This window comes from Rattus norvegicus, chromosome 1 (genome assembly GCF_036323735.1).
Source record: "Rattus norvegicus strain BN/NHsdMcwi chromosome 1, GRCr8, whole genome shotgun sequence".
Taxonomy (NCBI): Eukaryota; Metazoa; Chordata; class Mammalia; order Rodentia; family Muridae; genus Rattus; species Rattus norvegicus.
The window spans coordinates 20,088,257-20,114,479 of NC_086019.1; the positions used below are offsets into that span (position 1 = coordinate 20,088,257).

Here is a 26,223-nt window from a genome sequence, read left to right on the forward strand (position 1 = left end):
AACAAAGAAAACAAAAAATCAAAACAAAACTCAAGACTTTAAAAAATTAATATTTTAGGTCACTTAAATGTCCAACGACATGGTCTTGCTGAAATAAATGGCAACACTTTCAGAATGTAGAACCCCTCCAGATATTATAAGTGGTGATAAACAATCTTTACTGGCAGAAAAAGAGAGCCTGCAGGACCAGAGAGATAGCTCAGTCACTAAGGGCCTGTTCTGCTCTTGAAGATGAATTGTCTGTGGTTCCCACAGAAGATGATTCACAACTGCCTGTAACTCCATCACAAGGTACATATAGAGTCCTCTTCTGACCTCTATGGTCATTGCATTCACATGCAAAACACGCACACACACACACACACACACACACACACACACACACACACACACACAACAGTCATGCATGCATGCATGCAACTTAGATTTAAATGCAATCTAAGTAAAAAGATGACTCAATCTAGATATAAAACAGATAGAAGGGAGGAAGAGGAGGACAAGGTTGTGGAAAGTAAAGTTTATGAACAGATAAGATCTGTGTATATGTTTCTTCATGGCTTTAGGAAGTGGGTGACTTTCTCCTTTGTACTGTGTTAGTCTCTGAAGCATGAGTCTATGAATTCTTTGGTCAACAAGAAAACGATGGTATTATTTTTATTTTGAAAAAAGCAGACATGGAATATTTGGTTTATTTATTTTTAATAATTAGGTTGTTTCTCTAGAAATTGTTCTAAATATTCTTGATATGAATGAACATTTTCCCATGGGTTCATCATGATGAAGAATATAGATATAAGCCATGATATCTCTCTCTCTCTCTCTCTCTCTCTCTCTCACACACACACACACACACACACAAACACATGCACATGCAAACACATGCACACACACGCATGCACACACACACATACACACACCTTTAAAACATAAAAAAAAAAACTGTTACTACATAATCAAGAGAATTAAGAGACAGCAAGGTAGATTCAAACCAAAAGGAAATTTCACCTACCAAATATCTTCCATGCTTCATTTCATGTCAATAGTTCTATATTTAAAACAGAGGCCATAGTTTTTTAAATTTTAAACTGAACTATTCTGAAGAGTCACTGTTTGAAACAATATTACTTCAACTTCAGCTGTCTTTAAGCTTTCAGGGTGACTATAGGTTTCATGCTCCCTAAAATTACACTATTTTGGTAAACATGTTGAATTTTCTGAGGAAGGAGGTGGTGTGGAGAATTTGGCCCCTCATTTCTAACCATCCTTTTCTTTTGTCCCAACAGAATGTTTACACAGTTAGTTTCCCCAAGCCTGGTTTTGTAGAGCTTGCTGCTGTGTCCATTGATGTCGGAACGGAAATCAACCTGTCCTTCAGTACCAGGAACGAGTCTGGGATCATTCTCTTGGGAAGTGGAGGGACACTCACACCACCCAGGAGAAAACGGAGACAAACTACACAGGTACCTTCACAGCCCAGTCGTAAGACATTTTCCCTTCACTTTTAAACAGCACCTTTAGAGGGTTCAGTTGGTGACATATGTACCTTACATTGCACCATTCAATTGGTTTTATAGTTTAGCCTTGAATCACTTATTGTAGCTATTATCTTGGTTGACTGGGATTGATCATTCTAAGTGAGACAAATCATAGCTATTGCCAAGTAAGATATGATCACAAGAATATGCAAGCAGCTTTCACAGATATAACTTTGAATATGAAAACACCTTTACAGATGAGATGGTATCGTTTTTATTAGATGTCAGTATATGTATATATGTGTCTGTAGGGAAGGGTATGTGTATGTTTATGCACAGGTGTCTGTCATATGTGTGCTTGTGTCTAAGTGTAAAGGTCAAAGTGCAGCAGCTACCCATCTTTATTTTTGAAACAAAGTCTCAAACTGGTCTAGAACTCACCAGCTAGGCTGGGCTGCCTGGCCAGCATACCCCGTGAATCTGCTTGTATCTACCTCCTCAATGTTAGAGTTACAGGCATGTCCCAGCACACCTGAATTTTTTAAAAACATGGATTCTGGGTATTGAACTGAGGTTCGCCTCATGCTTGCAAAGCAAGTACATTACCAACTGAGCTATCTCACAGGCCTTGACTGGAGACCTTTTAAACTGCAACGTTTTAATATTAAATAATCATTGGTAGGCAATAGAGTTTTCATTTCCTTCTCTAAAACACAATAACACCAACAAGAAAAGATTACTTAAGAGGAGCAAACACTGCATAAGCATTAGAATCTCAAGACTGCTGTGATAGAAGCAAATGAGAAGGCCCAGTAGACTACGATCCTTGATGGCCGATGGACTGTCCAAGTTTGATCCCTAAGGCCTATGTGGGAAGAACAGAATGGGCTCCCAAAAGCACTCCTCTCATCCTTGCATTTCTCCCTTGTGCCATGGCCCCAAGAGCCCCATGCACATCCACGCACACACATTCACAAAACAAATAAATAGACAATTCTTAATGAAATTACAATCCAATATTTTAAAATTAAAAATCATACATCCATCTTAAGAGATTAATAAAAAACATTAGGTAAAATTTAACAATATTCATGATTTAAAAAAAAACACACATAGTGAACTAAGAGGAAGAAATATTCTGTCTATGAAAAACTGATGGCCACTGGTCCTGATGGAAGAACGTCATAGATATGTGACATGCTATAAAGTAAGACCTAAGAAAGGATGGCTGTTTCATATGCATCGACTTCTCTGCTGAAGCAACAACAACAACAACAAAAAAATGAGTAGGTAGAAAAGAAAAGGAACTGTATGTTTTAAAAATAAACACACCGAGTTGGACATAGATGAAAAAAACTGTAAAGTGTTGTTGAAAGCCATTAAAGGCATCCTCAATGAGTGCACATATTCATCTTTTTAAGAAAGAAGAACTTATTATTAAAAATATGTCAATTCTCCCTAATACAATGTATAGATTTCATTTCAGTTAGAGCACCATCTTGTCTTTCTTGCCAAGTATAGCATGTTACATTTTTTAAAATTTATATTCAAAATCAAAATCCACCAAAACTACATAAATAGAAAAATATGGTGGGAGGGCTGCTGTATCAGACGTTAGCTCCTTTTAAGCAGAGATTTAAACTGTAGTAATATACTCATTCCTGGGAAATTCTGTCCTGGTAATAAATACAGAATAGAGAAGAATGGATATGGCCGAAAGGTGGTGACCCAGCCAGCACAGTCAGCCAACAGGGCCTCAAGGGAAGGAGGGAGGGTTAAAAAGAAAAAGACAATTAGACAACACTATAACACGACTCCAGCCAGTGCTGAGGCTGAAGCGGGTTTATGTTTTTTCCCATTCAGCTTCTATACACACAGGCACACTAAATGAAAACTTTTTACAATCATCAGAGTGCAAAGAAATAGTATGAAAACAGTCTTTTAAATCTATATTAATTTTATGCATATTTTTTGGAATGACACCTGTAGTAAGCAAGCCAGATTGTAATGCTCCCGTAAGCTCCATGGTTTCACTACCCTTTCATAAATCTTGTAATAATCTCTACTTGCCTGATTTTTTTTCTTAATTACAAATATGGGTGAGATCCAGGGGGAAATGGAAAGTTCAACATGGCCACTTTGCAATTGCTCCTGCACTAGCTGTCAAGTAGCCAGAATTTCTTCCTTAAGGAAAAGACCACTGGTCCACCCAAACAGGAATATCACTTTTCCAAGGAATTTTATCTACATGGAGTGTAGGCTTGTCAAACGTCTCCATTAAAAATACCCTTAGGCCGGTTTTTCCTTTTCCAGGGGTAACTATAATGGGTTCTAATTTTCCCTGGTATTTGTTTTCTTAATGGTTTGTTAGGCAAATAACCACAATCAAACATTTGTTGGGTAACTTTGTTATTTGGACTGTATAAAAAGACTCCCATGTCCTTCATTACATCTCTTCCCCACGAATTAACAGACAGGTTAGAAACATTAACAGACAGGTTAGAAACAACGTAAGGTTGAAAATATCCAACAGTATAAGGAGTAATTGAGCACGTCGCTGTTCTGGTTGAATGACAGAAATATGGGTAGGCGAAGAAGTCATAATTTTAATTTCCCCAGTATAGTCTGCATCTATAACTCCCACAGCAATCATCAATCCTGCCACAGTGGCACTGCTTCTTCTTAGTAACAATCCTACAGTTCCTGACAGAAACGGACCATATAGTCCCAATTTCAGGAGTTATTACTATGTAGTCAGAGAGACTGAGGTCCAGTTCTGCACTTCTGGGGTGGCTCCAAAGAGATCCTGAAAGAACTGTTTTGCTGAGGAATGAACTGCATTGCCCCATAACATTGTTTCGGGGTCCGGCACTGGCCCTCTCTCCCATTTCCCTAAGGGAAAGGATTTCCTAAATCATCTCTCTTAGACCTGCATTCATTAACCCAATGTGTCCTCTCCTGCATCTAGGACAGAGCCCCAGTTTTTCTCTCATTACTATTTTCCTTAGTTCTATTTGGACAATTCCTCCCTTGATATCCTATCTGTCCACACACAAAACAACTTCCAGGAGGCCCATTAATTCTCCTTTTCCTTTTCCGGTCTTTTGAAACAAAACTTGTTGTACAGTTTTCTCCTGTAGTGCCAGGGCCATGGCCATACCCTGCACGTAAGTGGGACCAATGTCAGAACATAATCTAATACAGTCTGTAATAGTTCCAGCCTTTCGATAAGGTCTTATTACGGCAGCCTGACAGGCTGTGTTTGCATTCTCATAAGCCAGTTGCTTTGCAGAAAGCATTCCAGCATTGGCATCTCTAAATACTCTCCCGAATGCTTTCATCAGCCTGCCTACTAACTCCTCAAAGGCTCATCAGGTCCTTGCCTTATTTTTGAAAATATCTTGAGACAAATCCTGTTTAGTAAGCAAGGTATTCCCTGCTGTACGAGCAGCAGCACCAATTTGAACATAAGTGCCAGGATTAAACTGTAACTGATTCTGTATATCCTGATATCGACCTTCTCCTGCTAACATATCATAAGTAGCCAGATTGCTAGCTCCAGCATTTAAATCTGCTGTCTGCTGGCAGTTTTCAAAAAATTCCATTTTCCGTAACAGATTATGTTCTCCTCTCAAACATGCACTAGCTAACTGTTTCTAATATGCAAGCAGAAGGGCCTCAGTGGACAGGCCACCCAACATAGCCATGGTAAACGGAACAGTAGGTCCACACTGAACATAGACGGCTTTTAGTTCCTTTAGCTGTTTAAAGGGAATTAGAATGTGGTATCTAACAGGGTTCCCTTGTTGATCCTGCACTTGCAAAGCATATCCTTGTATGCCTTCCTCTCATTCTACAGCTTGTTATACTCCTCCATGAAGAGGTGTCAACAGAGTAACACTAGGATTTAAAATAAGAGATTGCCCTTCATCTCTGTTGCTCTTCAAAGTCACTGGAAGACGTTGCAGTAACCTCTGCAACCTGAATATACCGGCGCAAAGAAAACACAACTCGATTAATATGAGTACAAGCTAGCGCCTAGATTGGGCAGATCTATCCTATTCCCCAGCTCTGAAATCCCTCATAACTTGTGGTTTTTCCATGCCAAGTCTTCAGCTCCTTTCTCCTCCGATGACTTCTCTCTCCTCCTCCTAAGATGACAACTTCTCTCTCTTCCTCCCCTCCAACTTCCCTTCCCCTGCCCAAATCACTCTCTCTTGCCTTTATTTTACAAATTCAATGGGAGAAGGTTCTGATGAGGTCACCTGAGTCCTTAGTACAGCCATCCTTGGGGCAGAGGAATTAGCATCAAAATACAGATAACTCCAGGGCAACCACATTTCCCCCTTTTTGTCCAGTTAAAAAGCCTTTTCCCTTATATATAAATCGAGTATAATTATTACCATCCTACAATTTATAAAACATACGATAAACTCAACACCCAGTCCATCAATTCTGTCCTAAAAGACTATACCTGACTTATATCCTGGTTTTAGATCCTATGCCACCTGAAAAACCACCCTTTCATATTTGTTATCTTTCTCAATGCTAAACAGCTTGGGTTGTTTATGAGACTACCAGTCTTCAACCACATCAGAAATCCAAGAATGATTAATATTACCTGAAAATATGAGAAGCACAAAATATTGCTTCCAAGCTTAGCCAATTCATAGAGACTGATGATCACCTGAACAGTCCCACTATTCCTCAAAATGTCAGAGCATCAGTCTTCAGCCTTCAGGGCCAAGGATCATCTGACAAACCTTTGTAGTGCAGATTTTGAAGGGCTGATCACCCTGTCTTGGCAGAGCTTATCAGTCAACTATTCTGCATAATTTGTCCTTTTCTGGACAGTACTTTGTCTGTAGATGAAACAGGCAGTTTTGTCCAGTGGCTGCCTAGCCACAAAGTATTGCCTCATCTGGAGGTAGAGATGTTCAAATTCTTCATTAAATTTGCCAAAGGGGAACTGCTAGGAGCAGATACGTCTCAACAAAAGATAAATAACTTTAATCTCAAATTTTGTGGATTTCTGATGTTTTTGAAAACTATCTATCTATATAAGACAATCTAGACTGTTGTCTTTATATCTTAATTTTATCTTGAAAGTACTCTCACCAAGTCAGAGCCATGAATTTGTTATTTGGCCCTTAACTCACATGTGTAATCAACTCAGAAGTTTGTAATGACATCAATAGAAGGACTGACTCTAAACCTTGTACTTTTAAACTTTTTTGACAAATAAATTCTATACCAAAGCAAAGATATGATTTTAGCTTAGTTACCAAATGAGATTATGACTGCACAACTCAATCTAGCTAATTCCTCTCTGTTAAATTACAACCAACTTTAAATTCCTCATAAAAATTTTAGAATAACTGCTTTCAGCCCCCCAGAATTCCAGGGAATTGGGGCGATGACTCCTCCATAATTTCTTCAAGCTGTACATGGGCATTGAGATATCCTTGGGGTTAGGGGGTAGGAAGAATGAAGCAAATGTTGTAGTGGGATGTGTCCTGACTAGACCCAGCTGAAAGTCCTTGAGACCAGGAATCCAAGTAGGCACATTCTATAAAATACAAGTATTTCTCAAGACAAAAGTTTAGAATCGAGATATCATTTTGTTTGATTCTCCTGAATCAATTTTTTCAGGCAGTCTACCTCTATCAAATCTGATCAGTATGACTCTGTGAGGTTTCCAGAGCCTAATCACACTTTTTAACAACACAAAGACAAACTCTTTCTCCCAAAATACTGTGTTTCTTAGTCTGTAACCAGAAAAGCTTGTATCTTGCACTCTGTCCCAGAGTAATAATATAACCATAAAACTAAAAGTCACACCCATTATGAAGATTAAACAATTTTTAAAAAAAAGGAAGTAAACTAAACAATGAGCCTGATAGGCTTTTGTACTCTATGATATCAGGAAATGAACCCAAAATTGCTGTGGAGCCCACATTAAGAGAATCAGAGCTTCCTGTTGTGGTACATATCAAAAATAACCACAAACCCTCACTAGCCTGCATCAACAAGCCATACGGCCTTTAGTGGGGTAATTTATAAAACAAACCAAATACCTTCTATCAATTGCAATATCAATAAGCAAACCAGGAGTTTAGCCCAAAATATATCCATCTGTTAAGCTCGCTACCCAGAGCCACATGTTTTTCTTTAACCTTAATACTCTAAATATATATGTATCTATTAAGCTCTCTATCCAGAACCACAGATTTTTACTTAATCTTAATAACTTGTAAATATCACAATACTCTACTTGGAGTCGGTGACTAATTTTTCCCAATCTAAGTTCCGAACCATGGATGAAAATCCACACATGAGTCCGGTAATCTCTGTACTCCCATTAAAACAAACTTAAACACCTTCTATCAATTCTAATACCAATAAGCAACTTAAAACTCAGGACTTTAGCCCAAACTATATCCATCTGTTAAGCTCTCTACCCAGAGCCACAGATTTTTATTTAACCTTAATAACTTCTATAATATATGTCTGTATTCACTCTGCTTGGTGTTACAGACATTTATTACAACTCTCTACTTGGAGTCAGTGACTAATTTTTCCCTATCTAAGTTCCAAACCATGGATGAAAATCCCCATGTGATTCGGGTAATCTCTTTATTCTCTTCTTTCTAAAAACAAAATCACCTTTTGATAATACCTATCATTAAGAAGTAGCTTGTCTAACTAGGATTTCAACCCAAAATTCCTGTGGAGCCCACATTAAAAGAAATATGAATATCCTGAAAGACTTTCTAAACAACTTTCATAAAAATCAGCTTTTAATCTCTAACTCTCTGATCTGCCATTACTCATCACACAGCAGGGGACCTACAGCCTGCCAGCCCAGGCTACTTCCCTGTTTCTTTGTTTAAATCCCCACACTTGAGAGATCACATGACTTAACATGGTGCTGGCCTCCTCTTACTTAGAAAATAAAACTTTCTCTCAACTCAGGATTACTAGTAGATTCGAGCCTATCATGTTGGTTTGCCATCTGTTGTAAAAAAATTAAAAAAAAAAAAAAAAAAAAAACGCTGTCTTTTATCCCCACTAGGTCTACACCACAGTGCTCCAAGATGTCTGCTGGATATCTTAAGTCTCAGTCAGCAAAGCGTCTCACCCGCTCTGCTCCATCCCCTACCACACTGCCAAAGGCCTCTCTCTGAGCCGTCAGCAATCTCTCTACCTATCTAGTTCCCAAGGCAAGGTTTCCATGCCAGAAACACACATCCCAATTCTGTGGCAGCCCTGACCAGCCGCCCCACACTTTCTTACACTTAAATCGCTACATGAAAGAACACACAACACAATAACCTTTGGACCAATTGATAAGATATAATTGCCCACCTAAACATACAAAGCCCTGTACACATCCATCCCTTAAGAACATTCGTAACAACCTGTAAAGGTACAGCATGGAATCTTAACATCACCCGCCATATTGTTCTGTCACAACTTCTCTCCCTCTCCCTCCTGTCTCTTCCTCCTTTCCGTTCCAGTCTCCTCCTCTTCCTTCAAACTTTTCTCCCGCCCATTCTTCCTTCTCATCCAGTAACAGGACTCCTATCTTGTACCTGCCTCACCTGTGACATCACCCCACAGGAAGAGGCAAAATTCTTCAATTTTGACTCTGCTATTGGTACATCTTTTTCAAATATGAACTACCACTGCTCCTTTGTTCTCTGAGAAGTTCCTCAAATCTTTCAATAAACTTGACTAACCCTTTCTTTTAAATCCCCTTTCCTGGTTTCTGCCCCCAGAAACCTGCATCCCATCTCACTCTCCTGCTTCTATGAGGGTGCTCCCTCACACACTCACCCACCCCCTCCCAACTCCCTACTCTGAGATGCCCCTATACTGGGGCATCGAGACTTGACAGGACCAAGGGCCTCTCCTCCCATTGATGCCCTATAAGGCATTCCTCTGCTAAACATATGGCTGGAGCTATAGGTCCATCCCTGTGTATACTTTGGATAGTGGTTTTGTCCCTGGGAGCTCTGGTGGTTATGGTTGGTTGATATTCTTCTTCTTCCTATGAGGTTGCAAACCCCTTCAGCTCCTTTAATCCTTTCTCTAATTCCTATATTAGGGATCCAATTCTCAGTACAGTGGTTGGCTGTGAGCATCCAACTCTGTATTTCTCCAGCTCTGGCAAAGTACCTCAGGAGACAGCTATATCAGGGTTCTGTCAGCATATACTTCTTGGCATCTGCAACATTGTCTGGGTTTGGTATCCTTTTATGGGATGGATCCTGCAGGTCAGACAGTCTCTGGATAGCCTTGCATTCAGTCTCTGCTCCAAATTTGTCTCCATATTTCCTTCTCTGAGTATTTTTGTTCCTTCTTCTAAGAAGGAGTGAAGTATCCACACTTTGGTCTTCCTTCTCCTTGAGCTTCTTGTGATTTGTGAATTGTATCTTGGGTATTCTGAGCTTTTGGGCTAATATCCGATAACCAATGAGTATATACCATGTGTGTTCTTTTTTGATTGAGTTACCCTACTCAGGATGATTTTTTTTAAGTTCTATCCATTTGCCTAAGAATTTAATGAAGTCATTGTTTTTAATACCTAAGTAGTATTCCACAGTGTAAATGTACAACATTTTCTGTATCCATTCCTCTGTTGAAGAACACCTGGGTTCTTTCTAGCTTCTGGCTATTATAAGTAAGGCTGCTATGAACATAGGGGAGCATGCATCCTTATTATATGTTGGAGCATCTTTCAGGTATATGCCCAGGAGTGGTATAGTTGGGTTTTCATGCAGTATTTTATCCAATTTTCTGAGGAAATTCCAGACTGATTCCCACAGGGCTTGTACCAGCTTGCAATCCCACCAACAATAGAGGAGTGTTCCTCTTTCTCCACATCCTTGCCAGCATCTGTTGTCACCTGAGTCTTTGATATTAGTCATTCTGACTTATATGAGGTAGAATCTCAGAGTTTTTTGATTTGCATTTACCGATAACTAAGGATGTTGAACATTTTTTTCATCTTTATTTACATTTACATTTCAAATGTTATTCTTTTTCTCGGTTTCCAGGCCAACATCCCACTAACCCCTCCACCTCCCCTTTTTGTGGGTGTTCCCCTCCCCATCCTCCCCCCATTACCACCCTTCCCACAACAATACCATTTACTGGGGGTCCAGCCTTGGCAGGACCAACAGCTTCCACTTCCACTGGTGCCCCTACTAGGCTATTCATTGCTACCTATGAATCGGAGCCCAGGGTCAGCCCATGTATAGTCTTTAGGTAGTGGCTTAGTCCCTGGAAGCTCTAGTTGCTTGGCATTGTTGTTCATAAGGGGTCTCGAGCCCCTTCAAGCTCTTCAAGTTCTTTCTCTGATTCCTTCAACAGGGGTCCTATTCTCAGTTCAGTGGTTTGCTGCTGGCATTCGCCTCTGTATTTGCTGTATTCTGGCTGTGTCTCTCAGGAGAGATCTACATCCGGTTCCTGTCAGCCTGCACTTCTTTGCTTCACCCATCTTGTCTAATTGGGTGGCTGTATATGTATGGGCCACATGTGGGGCAGGCTCTGAATGGGTGTTCCTTCTGTCTCTGTTTTAATCTTTGCCTCCCTATTCCCTCCTAAGGGTATTCTTGTTCCCCTTTTAAAGAATTTACATTTCTTTACCACATTTTCTGTATCCATTCCTCTGTTGAAGGGCATCTTGGTTGTTTCCAGCTTCTGTCTATTATAAATAAGGCTGCTATGAACATAGTGGAGCATGTGTCTTTGTTATATGTTGGAGCAGATTTTGGGTATATGCCCAAGAGAGGTATAGCTGGGTCCTCAGGTAGTGCAATGTCCAGTTTTCTGAGGAAACTCCAGACTGATTTCCAGAATGGTTGTACCAGTCTGCATCCCACCAACAATGGAGGAGTGTTCCTCTTTCTCCACATCCTCGCCAGCATCTGCTGTCGCCAGAGTTTTTGATCTTAGCCATTCTGACTGGTGTGAGGTGGAATCTCAGGGTTGTTTTGATTTGCATTTCCCTTATGACTAAAGATGTTGAACATTTCTTTAGGTTCTTCTTAGCCATTTGATATTCCTCAGCTGTGAATTCTTTGTTTAGCTCTGAACCCCATTTTTAATAGGGTTATTTGTCTCCCTGCAGTCTGACTTTGTGAGTTCTTTATTTATTTTGGATATAAGCCCTCTATCAGTTGTAGGATTGGTAAAGATCTTTTCCCAATCTGTTGGTTGCCGTTTTGTCCTAATGACAGTGTCCTTTGCCTTACAGAAACTTTGTAGTTTTATGAGATCCCATTTGTCGATTCTTGATGTTAGAGCATAAGCCATTGGTGTTTTGTTCAGGAAATTTTCTCCAGTGCCCATGTGTTCGAGATTCTTCCCTACTTTGTCTTCTATTAGTGTATCTGGTTTGATGTGGAGGTCCTTGATCCACTTAGACTTAAGCTTTCTACAGAGTAATAAGAATGATTCTATTTGCATTCTTCTACATGCTAACCTCCAATTGAACCAGAACCATTTGTCGAAAATTCTGTCTTTTATCCATTGGATGGTTTTACCTCCTTTGTCAAAGATCAAGTGACCATAGATGTGTGGGTTCATTTCTGGCCTATTCCACTGATCTACCTGCCAGTCTCTGTACCAATACCATACAGTTTTTTTTATTACCATTGCTCTGTAATACAGCTGGAGGTTAGGGATGATGATTCCCCCAGAAGTTCTTTTATTGTTGAGGATATTTTTTGCTGTACTGGGTTTTTTGTTATTTCAATTGAATTACAAATTACTTTTTCTAAGTCGATGAAAAATTGAATTTGGATTTTGGTGAGGATTTCATTGAATCTGTAGATTGCTTTCAGCGAAATGGCCATTTGGACTTTATTCCTGCCAATCCATGAGCATGGGAAATCTTTCCATTTTCTGAGATCTTCAATTTCTTTCTTCAGAGACTTGAAGTTCTTGTCATACAGATCTTTCCTTGCTTAGTTAGAGTCACCCCAAGGTATTTTATATTATTTGTGACTATTATAAAGGGTGATGTTTGCCTAATTTCTTTCTCAACATGTTTATCCTTTGAGTAGAGGAAGGCTGCTGATTTGTTTGAGTTAATTTTATATCAGGCACTTTAGTGACATTATTGATCAGCTGTAGGAGTTCTCTGGTGGAATTTTGGAGGTCACATAAGTATACTAACATATCAACTGGAAATAGTGATATTTTGACTTTCTCTTTTCCAATTCGTATCCCTTTGACCTTCTTTTGTTGTCTGATTGCTGTGGCTAGGACTTCAATTACTATATTCAATAGGTAGGGAGAGAGTGGCAGCCTTGTCTAGTCCTGATGTTAGTGGGATTGCTTCAAGTTTCTCTCCATTTAGCTTGATGTTGGCTACTGGTTTGCTGTATATTGTTTTTACTATGTTTAGGTATGGGCCTTGAATTCCTAATCTTTCTAAGACTTTTATCATGAAGGGGTGTTGAATTTTGTCACACACTTTCTCAGAATCTAATGAGATGCTTGTGTGGTGTTTTTCTTTGAGTTTGTTTATATAGTGGATTTCACCGATGGATTTCAGTATATTTAACCATTCTTGCATCCCTGGGATGAAACCTACCAGGTCATGATGGATGATCGTTTTAATGTGTTCTTGGATTTGGTTTGCAAGAATCTTATTGAGTATTTTGGCATTGATATTCATGAGAGAAATTGGTCTGAAGTTCTCTTTCTTTGTTGGGTCTTTGTGTGGCTTAGGTTTAAGTGTAATTATGGCTCCATAGAATGAATTGGGCAGTGTTCCTTTTCTATTTTATGAAATAGTTTGGAGGGTATTGGCATCATGCCTTCTATGAAGGTCTCATAGCATTCTGCACTAAACCCTGAACTTTATTTGGTTGGGAGACTTTTAAAAACTTCTATTTTTTTAGGAGTTAAGGGACTATGTAGATGGTTTGTCTGATCCTGTTTTAACTTTGGTACCTAGTATCTGTCTAGAAAATTATCCATTTCATCCAGATTTTTCAGTTTTGTTGAATATAAGTTTTTATAGTAGGATCTGGGAACTTACTAAATTTCCTCAGTTTTTGTTGTTATGTCTCCCTTTTCATTTCTGATTTTGTTAATTTGCAAAATGTCTCTGTGCCCTCTGGTTAGTCTGACTAAGGATTTATCTATCTTGTTGATTTTCTCAAAGAACCAGCACCTGGTTCTGTTGATTCTTTGTATAGTTCTTTTTGTTTCTACTTGATTGATCTCAGCCCTGAGTTTTATTATTTCCTGCCCTCTACTACTCTGGGTCTATTTGCTTCTTTTTGTTCTAGAGCTTTACTTTGTGCTAGTATATGCTCTCTCTAGTTTCTTTTTGGAGGCACTCAGAGTTATCAGTTTTCCTCTTAACACTGCTTCATCATATCCTGTAAGTTTGGGTATGTTGTACCTTCATTATTATTAAATTCTTAAAAGTCTTTAATTTCTTTATTTCTTCCTCGATCAACTTATCATTGAGTAGACCATTGTTCAGCTTCCATATGTATGTGGGTTTTTTGTCGTTTTTGTTATTATTGAAGACCAGCCTTAGTCTATGGTGATCTGATAGGATGGATGGAATTATCTCTATCTTCTTGTATCTGTTCAGGCCTGACTTGCGACTGATTATATGTTCAATTCTGGAGAAGATATCATGAGTTGCTGAGAAGAAGGCATATTCTTTTGTTTTAGGATGAAATGTTCTATAAATATCTGTTAAATCCATTTGGTTCATAACTTCGGTTAGTTTCACTGTGTCTCTCTTTAATTTCTGTTTCCATGATCTGTCCCTTGATGAGAGTGGGGTCCTGAGCTCACCCAATATGTGTGAGGTGTTATGTGTACATTGAGTTTTAGTAAAGTTTCTTTTATGAATGTGGGTGCCCCTGCATTTGGTGCATTGATATTCATAATAGTGAGTTCAGCTCTGTGGATTTTCCTTTGATGAGTACGAAGTGTCCTTCTTTATCTTTTTGGATAACTTTTGGTTGGAAGTTGATTTTCTTTGATATTAAAATTGGTACTCCAGCTTGTTTCTTGGGACCATTTGCTTAGAAATTTTTTTCTCAGCCTTTTCCACTGAGGAAGTATCTGTCTTTGTCACACTGACGTACATTTCCTGTATGCAGCAAAATATTGGGTCCTATTTACCTATCTAATCTGTTACACTATGTTCTTTGGGGGAAATTGAGTCCATTGATGTTGAGCCATATTAGGGACCAATGATTGTTGTTTGAGGTAGAATTATGTTTGTGTGACTGTCTTCTTTTGGGGTTAGTTGAAAGAACATTACTTTCTTGCTTTTTCTAGGGTATAGTTTCCCTCTTTGTGTTAGAATTTTCCACCTATTATCCTTTGTAGGGCTGGATTTGTAGAAAGATATTGTGTAAATTTGTTTTTTTCATGGAATATTTTAGTTTCCCGATCTACTGTAATTGAGAGTTTTGCTAGGTATAGTTGCCTGGGCTGGCTTAGTGTCTGTATGACATCTGCTCAGGATCTTCAGGTCTTCATAGTCTCTGGTGAGAAGTCTGCTGTAATTCTTATAGGTCTGCCTTTATATGTTACTTAACCCTTTTCCCTTATTGCTTTTAATATTCTTTCTTTGTTTTGTGCATTTGGTGTTTTGATTATTATGTCTGGAAGAATTTCTTTTCTGGTCCAATCTATATGGAGTTCTATAGGCTTCTTGTATGTTTATGGGCATCTCTTTCTTTAAGTTAGGGAAGTTTTCTTCTATAATTTTGTTGAAGATATTTACTGGCCCTTTAAGTTGGGAATCCTTGTCCTCTTCTATACCTATTTTCTTTAGGTTTGATCGTCTCATTGTGTTCTGGATTTCCTGGATGTTTTGGGTTAGGAGATTTTGCATTTTACATTTTCTATGTTTTCTATGCATGTTCCTTTGCAAAAAGAAAAAAAGAAAAGAAAAAGAAAACAAACAAAAAACCCTTGAGAGAGTCCCGGAAAGGAGGCCAATTCTTGTTATGATCTTTAGCAGTTTCTTCCTCCAGGTCAAAGTCCTCCCCCAGAACAGGAAGCCAATCATTCTTTCCTGTCTTGTCCAAAACCTCAATAGGAGGTGCAGATGGAACAACTCTGTCTTTCCTCTTGCTTTCACTATCTTAGTCTTCCAATTTCTTACCTAATTTTATATTTTCATGTCTAGGATCAAAAGTAACTCTAACTAAGGTCCAAAGGCTAAAAGTATCTATGGAGATTTTTTTCAGGACCATGTGTTGTACCCTTTTACCCTTTCTCCTACTTTTACCCATGTCTGCAAACTTATTGTACCTTCCTCGGGGAACCAAGAATAAATGTTGTTCCTCTAGATTTTAGCGTTAAGTATAATTATGTATGGCATTCTACCATTACCTTCACCATTCTTCCAGGGTGTACTCACTGTGGCCCAAATCTTGTTTATTTCCATTTGCTTTTGCTGCCTTTGCACACACTTTCTATTCCCACTGCGTCCTTCACTTACCTAACCAAGCCATCTCAGTCAGTCAACAGGCAGTGAGGGATTGAAAAGAAAAAGTATAACATGACTCCAGCCAGTGTTGAGGCTGTAGAGGGTTGATTTTTTTTCCTAATCAGCTTTTATACCATTCAAGGTACTTGCAGAGAATAGTGTCAGTTCTTAGATCAAAGATAAAATAATTAAACAAGGTAATAAACAAAGGGATCAAATCAGGCAATAAACAAAGCTCCTTGGTTACTGTTTCTAGAGGCTTACCAAGATAAAAGGAATGCCACACATTCCTAGGCTGAGTTTACCTTGAACTTTGTATTAGCTCTAATGAAAATACTCTTGCCTGAGCCTACTTCCTTGAGCCCAGTGACAAGTGCTTGCCAAATTTCTAGAAGCAGCCCCAAAAGCTCTCCACAAGGTAGCATCCCAGATCATTCTATACAGGAAATGATGAAGCAATTTCTCCTTTGTATCAAACTGAAAATTAAGTTCCCGAAAAATTAAAAATGTAAATATGGAAGTAAATGTAAGTTTTAAAAGTTTAGAAGAAAATAGCAGAGCATGGTGGCATACTCCTTTGATTCCAACAGTCAGGAGGCAAAAGCAGGCATATCTCTCTGAGTTTAGAGCTAGCCTGGTATACATCGTGAGTTTCAGAACATCCAGAGCTACACAGAGAGAAAAATCTTGTCTCTCCCTCCATCTATAACATTAGAGAGAGAGAGAGAGAGAGAGAGAGAGAGAGAGAGAGAGAGAGAGATAGCTGTAGATACACTAGATGAATGATAGGTAGGTAGATAGTTTTGATCTTTCCAATCTCTTAGAAGAGATCTAGTAAACAAGAGTATAAGTACAGCCACATATTAAAATTCTCTATTCATCAAAAAGCAAAGATATTGTGTATACAATGTCCAAACCGCCTAGTAATCACAATATGAAAAAAGAAAAACTTGCAAACACCAAGATGCAACTGAAACAGTAATGAACAGATCTGACCAGACATTTCATAGAAGAGAAAGGTGCCAAATTATTTTTAAAACTTTCAACATCGAGCTAATAGAGGAATGCACTTTTAACACAGACTAGATTCTATATCCACTGAAATGAAACACATTATGAAGTACAATGATGCCAAGTGCTGGCAAGGCTTTGTCAAAGACATCTCTTACTGCTGGGAACAGAGAAAACTGATACAGTTGCTCTGGTGACTGGGTTGGATCCCTTCTGTATGTGTACTCTACAAGCCAGTGCTGGTACACAGACCCAAACACTGACATGGCTATGCAATGAGACAGGTACAAAAGTGTCCCCCAAAGAACAGTTCTTATTTACAACACAAAAGAAAAAGGTACCCAAAGGTTCATCAGCTGGAGAAAAGAGCAGTAAACTTGGTATTTTGACTTAATGGTGTAGAAAGCAGTAGTAGCAAGGGATGATCCTCAAAGTAACAAGACAAGAGGGATGAACTGGATGAATGAGAACTAAATGGCAACAGTGACACAATAACTTCACTTGTCTAGGTGTATGTCAGAAGAAACATTTGAGCATATTATTTACAGATACATATGTGAATCCTCAAAAATAATTATGAAAATCCTGGCATAATAAATCCTATGTTAGTGGTACCTCTGAGATGGGGGGGTCGAAAGAGGGGGTCATGAAGAAGTTCATGGAATATATAATGTTAGGTTCTTAAATTGCATGGCAAAATACCACAGATTTACATAAATGTATCATGTGGACCACGCTATCAGGATGAAACATTTTCAAGGGGCTGGAAAGATGGCTTGAGCTCTTGCGGAGAATTAAGAAGAAATATATATAATTTAAATTTTTTAAGTCTTAATTTTTTCTTGACACATAGAGAAAGACAAGTAATATTTAACTTCTCACTAAGAGTAATCATCATTGAATAGATATTGAAAGGAGTCCTACCAAGTCCGTCATCTTCTAATCGTGAAAACTAAAAACCTTTTCTCACTTTTGCAACTGATACTTGGATTATATTGAGATTAAGGGCCAAACCAAACATTTTTCAATTTTCACTATAGGACATTTGTCCCTTTCGTCACTACCATTAAATTCCTATCAGCTCCAAATATCTTAGCAATGAATAAATGGTTTAAGTAACCAAATTTCAGGTAAGTTCTTAAAATAGAATATGTTTCTGTTAAAACAATTAACAAAAAGATAAGTAGTACTGAATCACAAAGTCCAGCAAAGATAAAATTTTAATGCCCCAAACATTTAAAGATAATAAATGTCTAGCTTTTCAAAATCATGGAATAGTTGTTATCTTGAAAAGAAAACAACGTTTAACTTGTCCAAGTGTGTTATGAATCAGTGCTGCCTAAACGAATGTATTTTAATCTGTGAAAGCTATCAGTTGACATACCCAGAATGTTATTTGTGATTGTGTCACCTTACATATGCTTGTGATATCAAACAATCAGCTAAAATAGTTTTTGAAGTAGGTAGCTTGTGGGTTGATGTGGGGTAACCTTGAGCACATTGTGTACTGGGCACATACCTGCATAGATAATCTTGTGAATTATTGAAAAGGTGGTAATGCTGACGGAGTACATCTTACTCACTCATGGAGGACGGAGTGGTCACTGTACAGCACGTGCCTCAGTACTACCTAGGAGAGGAGAACATATAACAGCAGCACGGTGTACAAGGACTGCACCCAAGCTCCCCGGAGTTCATAATCCGATATTAAAACCATACTGGTTGCTATGGTAACAGTGACAAGAAGAAAGCAGGGATGCTTGTGGAAGGGAAATTGTCTTCCTTCTTTCTGACTGTGGGAGACAAGTTACGTGTCTGTGGCAGTGATCTATTTCACCAGCTTGGAGACAAATTAATGTGTGAGCAATTAAGTGCCAGGCAATTGAGTCCAACCAAATTTCAGGAACCTAGCTGCCCACTTGTGATTGCAATGGAGAAAAACTTCGTTGACACCCTGTGTTTCCTGTAAGTTAGAGGGCATGGGTAAGCAGACATTAGAAACTTGTCAGAGAACTGATATTAATATATCCAAATACCCCCTTATACTCAACAAGGAAAATGGTAATGGATTGAAAAAAGACATTCCTGCAATCTCATCAACTCTGTTTAAGTAAATATTGAGAGGCTAGGGGGTAGATTAATGGCTAAGGACCTCTGCAGAAGACCTGAGTTCAAATCCCTAGGATATACATGAATGTGGCAGTAAGAGAGCATATAACCCAGAACTATGGGAGACAGAAACGGGATTTTTGCTGGGGCCTTGAGGGATGCCAGGTTAGGTACAGGTTCCGTGAGGGGACCTGTGCAAAGTGAGAAAGACAGAATGTTAGAGCAGATGACAGAATATCCTCCCCACAGCTAAGTCATACGTGTAATGACAGACACGACTTCTGTTTAAACTTCAGTCCCTTTTGTGTTTTGCTGCAGGCTTATTATGCCATATTCCTCAACAAGGGCCGTCTGGAAGTGCATCTCTCCTCGGGGACACGAACGATGAGGAAAATTGTCATCAAACCCGAGCCAAATTTGTTTCATGATGGGAGAGAACATTCTGTCCACGTAGAAAGAACCAGAGGGTAATTAGAAACAGAGTGATTGCTACTATAGCTAGTGTAAACCCCTTTTGCCAACAGAGCTCTCTGCCTAAGCCACCCTGTGTGGACAGACCACACACACCAAGTTATGACCATTCACTGGTGTCTTCCTCCTTGCATTTTGTGTTTGGGAACCTCAGGCATCTGGGGAGTTCTGCTATTCATGTTTCCCTTCCGCATGGTTTTTTCTTACCACTTTGCACCTCACTCACTGATGATGCGTCTTCTCAAGCTGTAAAGGAAAATCCCTCCTGCACTTCACCTGCAGTCTCTCCTCTAATAAGGTAACCAGGTAACCAGGACAGCTCAAAGCCAGCCAGCAGCCTTTGACTGCTGTCCGTTACTTCGTTCAGGTTCCAAGCCAGTTATGACATTTGCTTAGAAACTTGCCATCAACAAAGCAGAGCAAAACAGTAGTGTAAGATCTACTGAGCCTCTTAGGGGTCTGCTTCCTCCTTATCTGTTCCCTAAAGTATGCAGGGCCCTGTAGTGGCTTTTTGGAAGAAATGGATCAAAGCAGAAAAGAAGGGTGGCCATCTGTGATCATTTCTGGTGGCCACTTCTCTCCAAATCTGCTAGGATACTTGTCCTGGTCCCTGATCGAGGGAATCTTCTTTAAGCATATAAACTGGTCCCTCATTTCTGCACAGTGCTTTGTGCTTACTCTATTGGGAACATCATCTGTGCTCTTCGTCAGAGTATTGCAGAATAGCTCAGAGAGATAACTAGTTCAGAAGGACAATGACAGGAAAAACAGAAGCCTAGGAACTTGAGGCCTCAGACCTCCAGACCAGGACCCACTTATTAAGCCAAATGCAGAGAAAAAGTACTGGAAGTCTAATGTGATAAAAGGTCAAAGCACAGAGCATACCTGGGAGGGCAGCAAGGGTGTAGATGAGAGTGATGGTCCAGTGCACCTGTTATATAGGTATGAGTTTAGGTAAGTATCAAGGACACGTTGTTTTCTACATAAGTAATAAAGCCTTCTTTACTTTACTTTGTTGTTATGATACAGAGCATTCCCTTGTAGGGTGAATTAATACTAAGCATTTGTGCTGTATCTAGACTGATAGGTTTTAAACTATGATTGAGCAGTAAGTGACCAATATTCAACCAACTCAGAACTTTTACTGGTTGAATAGCAAGGTGTCATAGCCAGGGTGTCTGGTGGGGATGGGGGCAACTAGAGTTTCTCGCTTAACTCTGGCTCAGTGCTTTAGAATACAAGTTTACTTGTCTTCTCATCTAGATTTTAGGCTACTTGCCAAATGTTAATTCTTCTGTTTGTGAGAAGGACATTTTACGAGTCCTTAGATCTCAAATTATTTCAACAAACAAGTGCAGTTTATAGAAACATAGGTGACCCAAATTCACCAAGAGTGTGTTATTTTCAAGAGAAAGAATTTAGAAATTCCAAACCGAACCACATCACCATGTTGTATTAAGGTGTCCTTTAAACAGGTGTTTCTTCAAGAAGGGCATTTTATTATGCCAGCCTCACAGCTGTTGGCCATCAATCCAACCTTCATTTGATTAAACTTTGTATACAATACGCCTCTGAAAACTGGTCACTCGGTTAATTGGTCATATAAACAAACAGGTTTGCCATTCATTGTTAATTACGAGATGATGTGTTAGACATACGACTGTGTGGTTATCTAATCTCTGTGCCCAAAAGAGGAACCTGTTTGCTACTGTGTCCTCCTTGGCACCCCAAGGTCGAAGCACAGTCGTTGTCTATTCTAGAAGCAAACACTTGAAGCTGGATAAGCAAATGTCACTAACAACACTATAAACAGTAAATACAAACTACATTCAGAAAAGCTGTACCACTTCCTACAGCAGTTCGAAGGATCCACTGTGCCACATTCTAGGCCAGAATTGTGGTTTAACTATTCTAAATTGTGTGTGAGAAGTGTATTAATGTCCTTTCATCCCAAATGAGAAAACATTACATAATTTGCCTCGAGTTGCATAGTAGAAACAAGGGCCAGGTTTAAAACAAATTATAACCAGCCTAAATGCTTCATCTGTGCTTGGCCTGCTATTCGTTCTTACCCACTGGGGACTTTAAAGATTTATATTCCTAGGTATTGAGTATGATATCCTGTTACTAATTTGAAAACACTTGCTTTCTCCCAATGCTTTTCATATGCTAAAGGTCAATCTTTCTTTTCCCCTAAATTCCAGAATAATGTGGTAACTGTAGAAGCATCCTTAAATTATTTGTATTTGTATCAAATCATAAGACAAACTTCTCTAGGCTGACCTTCTCTCCTCTTTTGCTTCCTTTTAGCCCCTACGGCATCACCTCCTTTCTACCTCTTCCTGTAGGGAAAAGAAGCTCAGTCATTTTCTTATCTAATTTCCTGATACCCAGCAATCCTTGCTTTTTCTGACTGCCTTGATTTTTATCTCCCCTGGAGTCTACCCCATGGACACCAGTTCTAATTGGACAAAAACTTTAAATCCTGAGGGCTGAAATAGCCAGTTGGGTGACTTGGATAAAGAAAGGCCTGGGCTGAGTCTGTCCTTTCTCTGTAAAAAGCATTCAGTACACAGTTGCAGAATTAAGCTAAAGAATAAGACAGTAGATTTTCAGAAGTTAGGACTTCCAGAAGTCATGATTCAGATGTAGCAATCCAAACATTGCCTCCCTTAGCATTCAGTATACGTCAATAAAAAAAAAAATCATTTTATTTTTCCATGTAAATTACAAATACTGCTTTTAATGCCTTCCTCCACATACACAATTGCCTAATACTTGAGAATCATTGGACCCATTTGCAGATAAATAAGGAATGAAGTATAAGAAATAAAGTACCCATGAAACTGTGAGAATCAAATCACTGAAATTATAAAATAGTTAGTTGTTTTCACAACACTAATAGGGAGATGAGAATTTATTATAGCATTTAACATAAAGTAGCCTGTCAGTTAAAAGTTATAAATGAGGGGCTGGAGAGATGTGGTTAAGAGTACATACTACTCTTGGGGATGAACAAGTTTGGTTCCCAGAAACTACATCCCAGCTCCAGGGTGTCCCAATGCCATTTTTTTCCATTCCAGAGGCCTCACACTCACATTTACCTACACAGGGAGGAATACACACACACACACACACACACACACACACACACACACACACACACACACGCATAATTACAGATACAATGAATCTCTAAAAATAACACAGCTAAAACAGATTATCATGCCAGAATGGATACATTGTTAACATCCTTATCTAAAAAGGAACTGAATAAGTTATTTATATTTAATGCTTCTTGAATGTGAAATGTGAGGAAAACTCAACTGTAGTCTTCTAGCAATGCCCCTATTATGTTCCACGGCCTCGGGGCAAACTCTTAATTAATGTATTCCACTGTTTGAAGTAAGCATTTTCAATCTCCATTTTATAAATGAATAAAATAAAACTAAGCATGATTAAATAACTTGCCCAAGGTCACGCTGCTAGGAAGACGCCACAGTAATACTGAATTCCAATCTGGCTTCTTAGAAGCTCACATTCCTCCTGCCTTACAGCTTGGTAAGGCCTGTTGTTGTGCTGCCGAGATTGAACAGAACTGTTGGGGAATCTACCTCATAAAAAGACTGGGCCCGATTCCTTAATACTCTGATTAAGATGAGAAAGTTAACATTCCTTAGTAGCGGATTGAATCTGCAGCTAAATCCTCAGGAGCTCTGTTCTGCATGTTAGAAAAATACTGCTTTAACATGAGAGGAAGTTGGGGAACGATGCTTCTCAGTAAGTCCCTCACGCCTGGAAGCGAATGGCTGTCTCAGTCTTACAAACCACCGATAGTCCAGGCAATGAAGTTGCACCTCCAGTTTTTGCCAACATATTCTTCCAGTCTTTTCTTAAAAAACAAACAAACAAAAAATTCTCCCTAGTTTTAAAACAAAGTCTTTACTGTGCCTCTATAACTGCTTAACTATGCCATTTCAAGCCATGACTAAGTTTATTTTGTTCTATTTTCTTATGTTGGAATTAGACCAAAATGGATCCACTGTTCAGTTCTAAGTCCTAACATGTCTTAATTTATTATTTCCAGCTTGATCACCTTGTTTGCCCTCTCCCTCCCCCTCTCTTTCTCCCCCTCCCTCTCCCTCTCTTCCTCCCTCTTCCTTTCCCTCTCCCTCTCTCTCTTTCCCACCCCCCATTGTTAACAAAAATCAATTAATATTCACTTAGGTCTCATCTTCAGATTAAGACTAAATTCTCGGTAATCCATTTACAGTCTGTCCATGATGGCGAACAGAACTGTAGTCACTGTTTGGACCAAGCTCAAAACCTGCCCATACAAAGAAAGGAAAAAGAAAAAAGAAAAAAGAAAAAAAAACCAAACAAACAAAAAAAAAAACAAAACATGCCTTTGGTCATTTTCATCATTAGAACACCATTTCTTGGTTCTTTGCCTTTGGATCAAAGGATTGTTGTGAATACATAGTATGCAGTTCTCAATTAGTAGTGTGTGAGTAATTGCTCATAAGCAAATTAGAGGAAATTAATGAAACAGCCACTGAGGAAAATCACTGCAAGGAACAATTAGCTCGGTGTTCTGGCCTGCCTTTTCTATTCAAAAGCCAGCAGCTACATTCTTTATAAAATGTACTGTAAGTGTTTGCTGTTGAATTCCTCCAATCTAAGCTCTCAGGAGGATAGTTTGTCCCCTAGCAAGAAGATAATAGCTAGCACAAACCAAGACACAGAAAGCCAAACAAAATGCAACCTATGCTGTGCCAAGCTTACAGATCCTTATCCGATTAGACATTGTTCCACAGCCCTGCAGCCTTTCTTCTTGCAGATTGTGTGTTGGGCTGCAAACCTGTGTTACCACCTGCATTGGAGACACGTGACACAGTTGTGCAATTTCTGAGTTTCAATGAACTATCAATCCAAGTTAATGAGCAAGGCACAAAGTCCTAGGAAACAAATGTGTGTGTCAGTTGCTTGGTGTCCAGGTCCTAGTCATCCAATCTGGGCTAGCTAAGAAACTCTGGGAGGTCAGAATGCCATAGGACAGACATGGTTATAAAATTCTAGCTGTTGATGGGCTAGAAAATCATGGGTTCAAAGCCATGTTATGTATCTAGACTTGTTCTCAACAATAGTAATAATGACAACATAATAGAAAGATAAATTCCTGGGAGCAGAGAGTGTGTGGGACAGGAAAGACATTTCTAATGGTACTGCGTATCTGTTGTCTTTAAATGTTTTATCAGAGTCTTCACTGTTCAAGTTGATGAAAACAGAAGACATATGCAAAACCTGACAGAGGAGCAGCCCATCGAAGTGAAAAAGCTCTTTGTTGGGGGTGCTCCTCCTGAATTCCAGCCCTCCCCACTCAGAAATATCCCAGCTTTTCAAGGCTGTGTGTGGAACCTTGTTATTAACTCCATGTAAGTGACTCATATTTCTGCTGCCGTTTGCTTTATAATTTAATATGAAGGGCCCTGTGGCATCCACATTATCTAAAACCATAATAGGAAAGAGATTATAAAGACCTTTAATTTACACCTGGATTTCTACCCTGGCCATTTCAAGGCAGGGTTGGGGACTGATTTAAATGTGAAGGAAGAAAACAATGAAAAATAAGAAAAACTTTCATTTTGATTGTGTTTCATTAGCCCCATGGACTTTGCACAGCCTATAGCTTTCAAAAATGCTGATATTGGCCGCTGTGCCTATCAAAAGCCCCGGGAAGAAGAAGACGATGCCGTTCCAGCTGAAGTTACTGTCCAGCCTCAGCCAGTGCCTACCCCTGCCTTCCCTTTCCCGGCCCCCACCATGGTACATGTAAGTGTTCACATAGACACTTCTTAGAACCTTCTAGATTGAACCATTTTCAGAAGGGAAGTTGTTCAAGATATCTAGTAAGATTCTGCCACTAGCACTGGAGGACCAGGAACCTGTCTATAAAAACAAAACAAAATGAACAAACAAACAAACAAAAAATCCCTCCTCATATCTTCTTTGGATTGCTTTTATTTTCATATCTATCCCTTGTATTTTGATGTTCGTAACCTAGAAATGATTTCCCATTGAAGAGTTGAAGAGGACAGAGATTTTCAAAATTTAGATTCAAAGCCATTTATAACACCATTTCCCAGAGATAATTATGTCAACCTTTGGTCCCTTTGAATTTTACACATACACCTCATATAATCTGGGGCCTTTAGTTTTAAACATGGTAATCCATAATCACAACTGTCTATACCACTTAAACGTATGGCTGTGTCTAACATGCTTTTTTCATTACACATACATAAAACACACCACAGTACAAGAAATAGGATATCCTTGGTGAAACCCTCAGGTCCAGTCAGCCAGCATGTGTCCTAATCCCAGTTCTCCTACCTACCAGCCTAATGAATGTGGGAAAGAAAGCTACTTTATGAAGCAAGGCCCCGGGTACCTAACTTGGAAAGTATGGATATGGACAGCTCAGTTGTCAGACTTCATAGGAATTTCAGAAGACAGTTTCTAAATGCCTGAAATAAACTAAAGGGACACTGATGATTGGCCATTGCTTTTTCAAGGCTTACCTACCGCATGCCCACGTCTAGCTAAGGTTCTACCACAGCTCTGTGAAGTAGGAATGGGTATCCCACTTTCAGCAGGTTGGGCGAGAAT

The 26,223-nt window shown here is 39.2% G+C and overlaps 1 protein-coding gene and 1 long non-coding RNA gene across 9 annotated transcripts in view; one reads left to right on the forward strand and one right to left on the reverse strand.

Moving 5' to 3' along the window:
* Positions 1-26,223, forward strand: part of Lama2 (laminin subunit alpha 2) — a 647,931-nt gene that overhangs the window by 596,131 nt on the left and 25,577 nt on the right. For all 8 annotated transcript variants that reach the window (XM_063264627.1, XM_063264628.1, XM_063264630.1 and 5 more), the window contains 4 exons: positions 1,284-1,460; positions 19,402-19,550; positions 24,813-24,989; positions 25,218-25,386. In XM_063264627.1, the coding sequence (XP_063120697.1) occupies positions 1,284-1,460; positions 19,402-19,550; positions 24,813-24,989; positions 25,218-25,386 (672 nt within the window). The remainder of the gene's footprint in view (positions 1-1,283; positions 1,461-19,401; positions 19,551-24,812; positions 24,990-25,217; positions 25,387-26,223) is intronic.
* The window catches only part of LOC120098807 (uncharacterized), a 71,753-nt gene that overhangs the window by 23,079 nt on the left and 22,451 nt on the right, over positions 1-26,223 (reverse strand). The window lies entirely within an intron of this gene.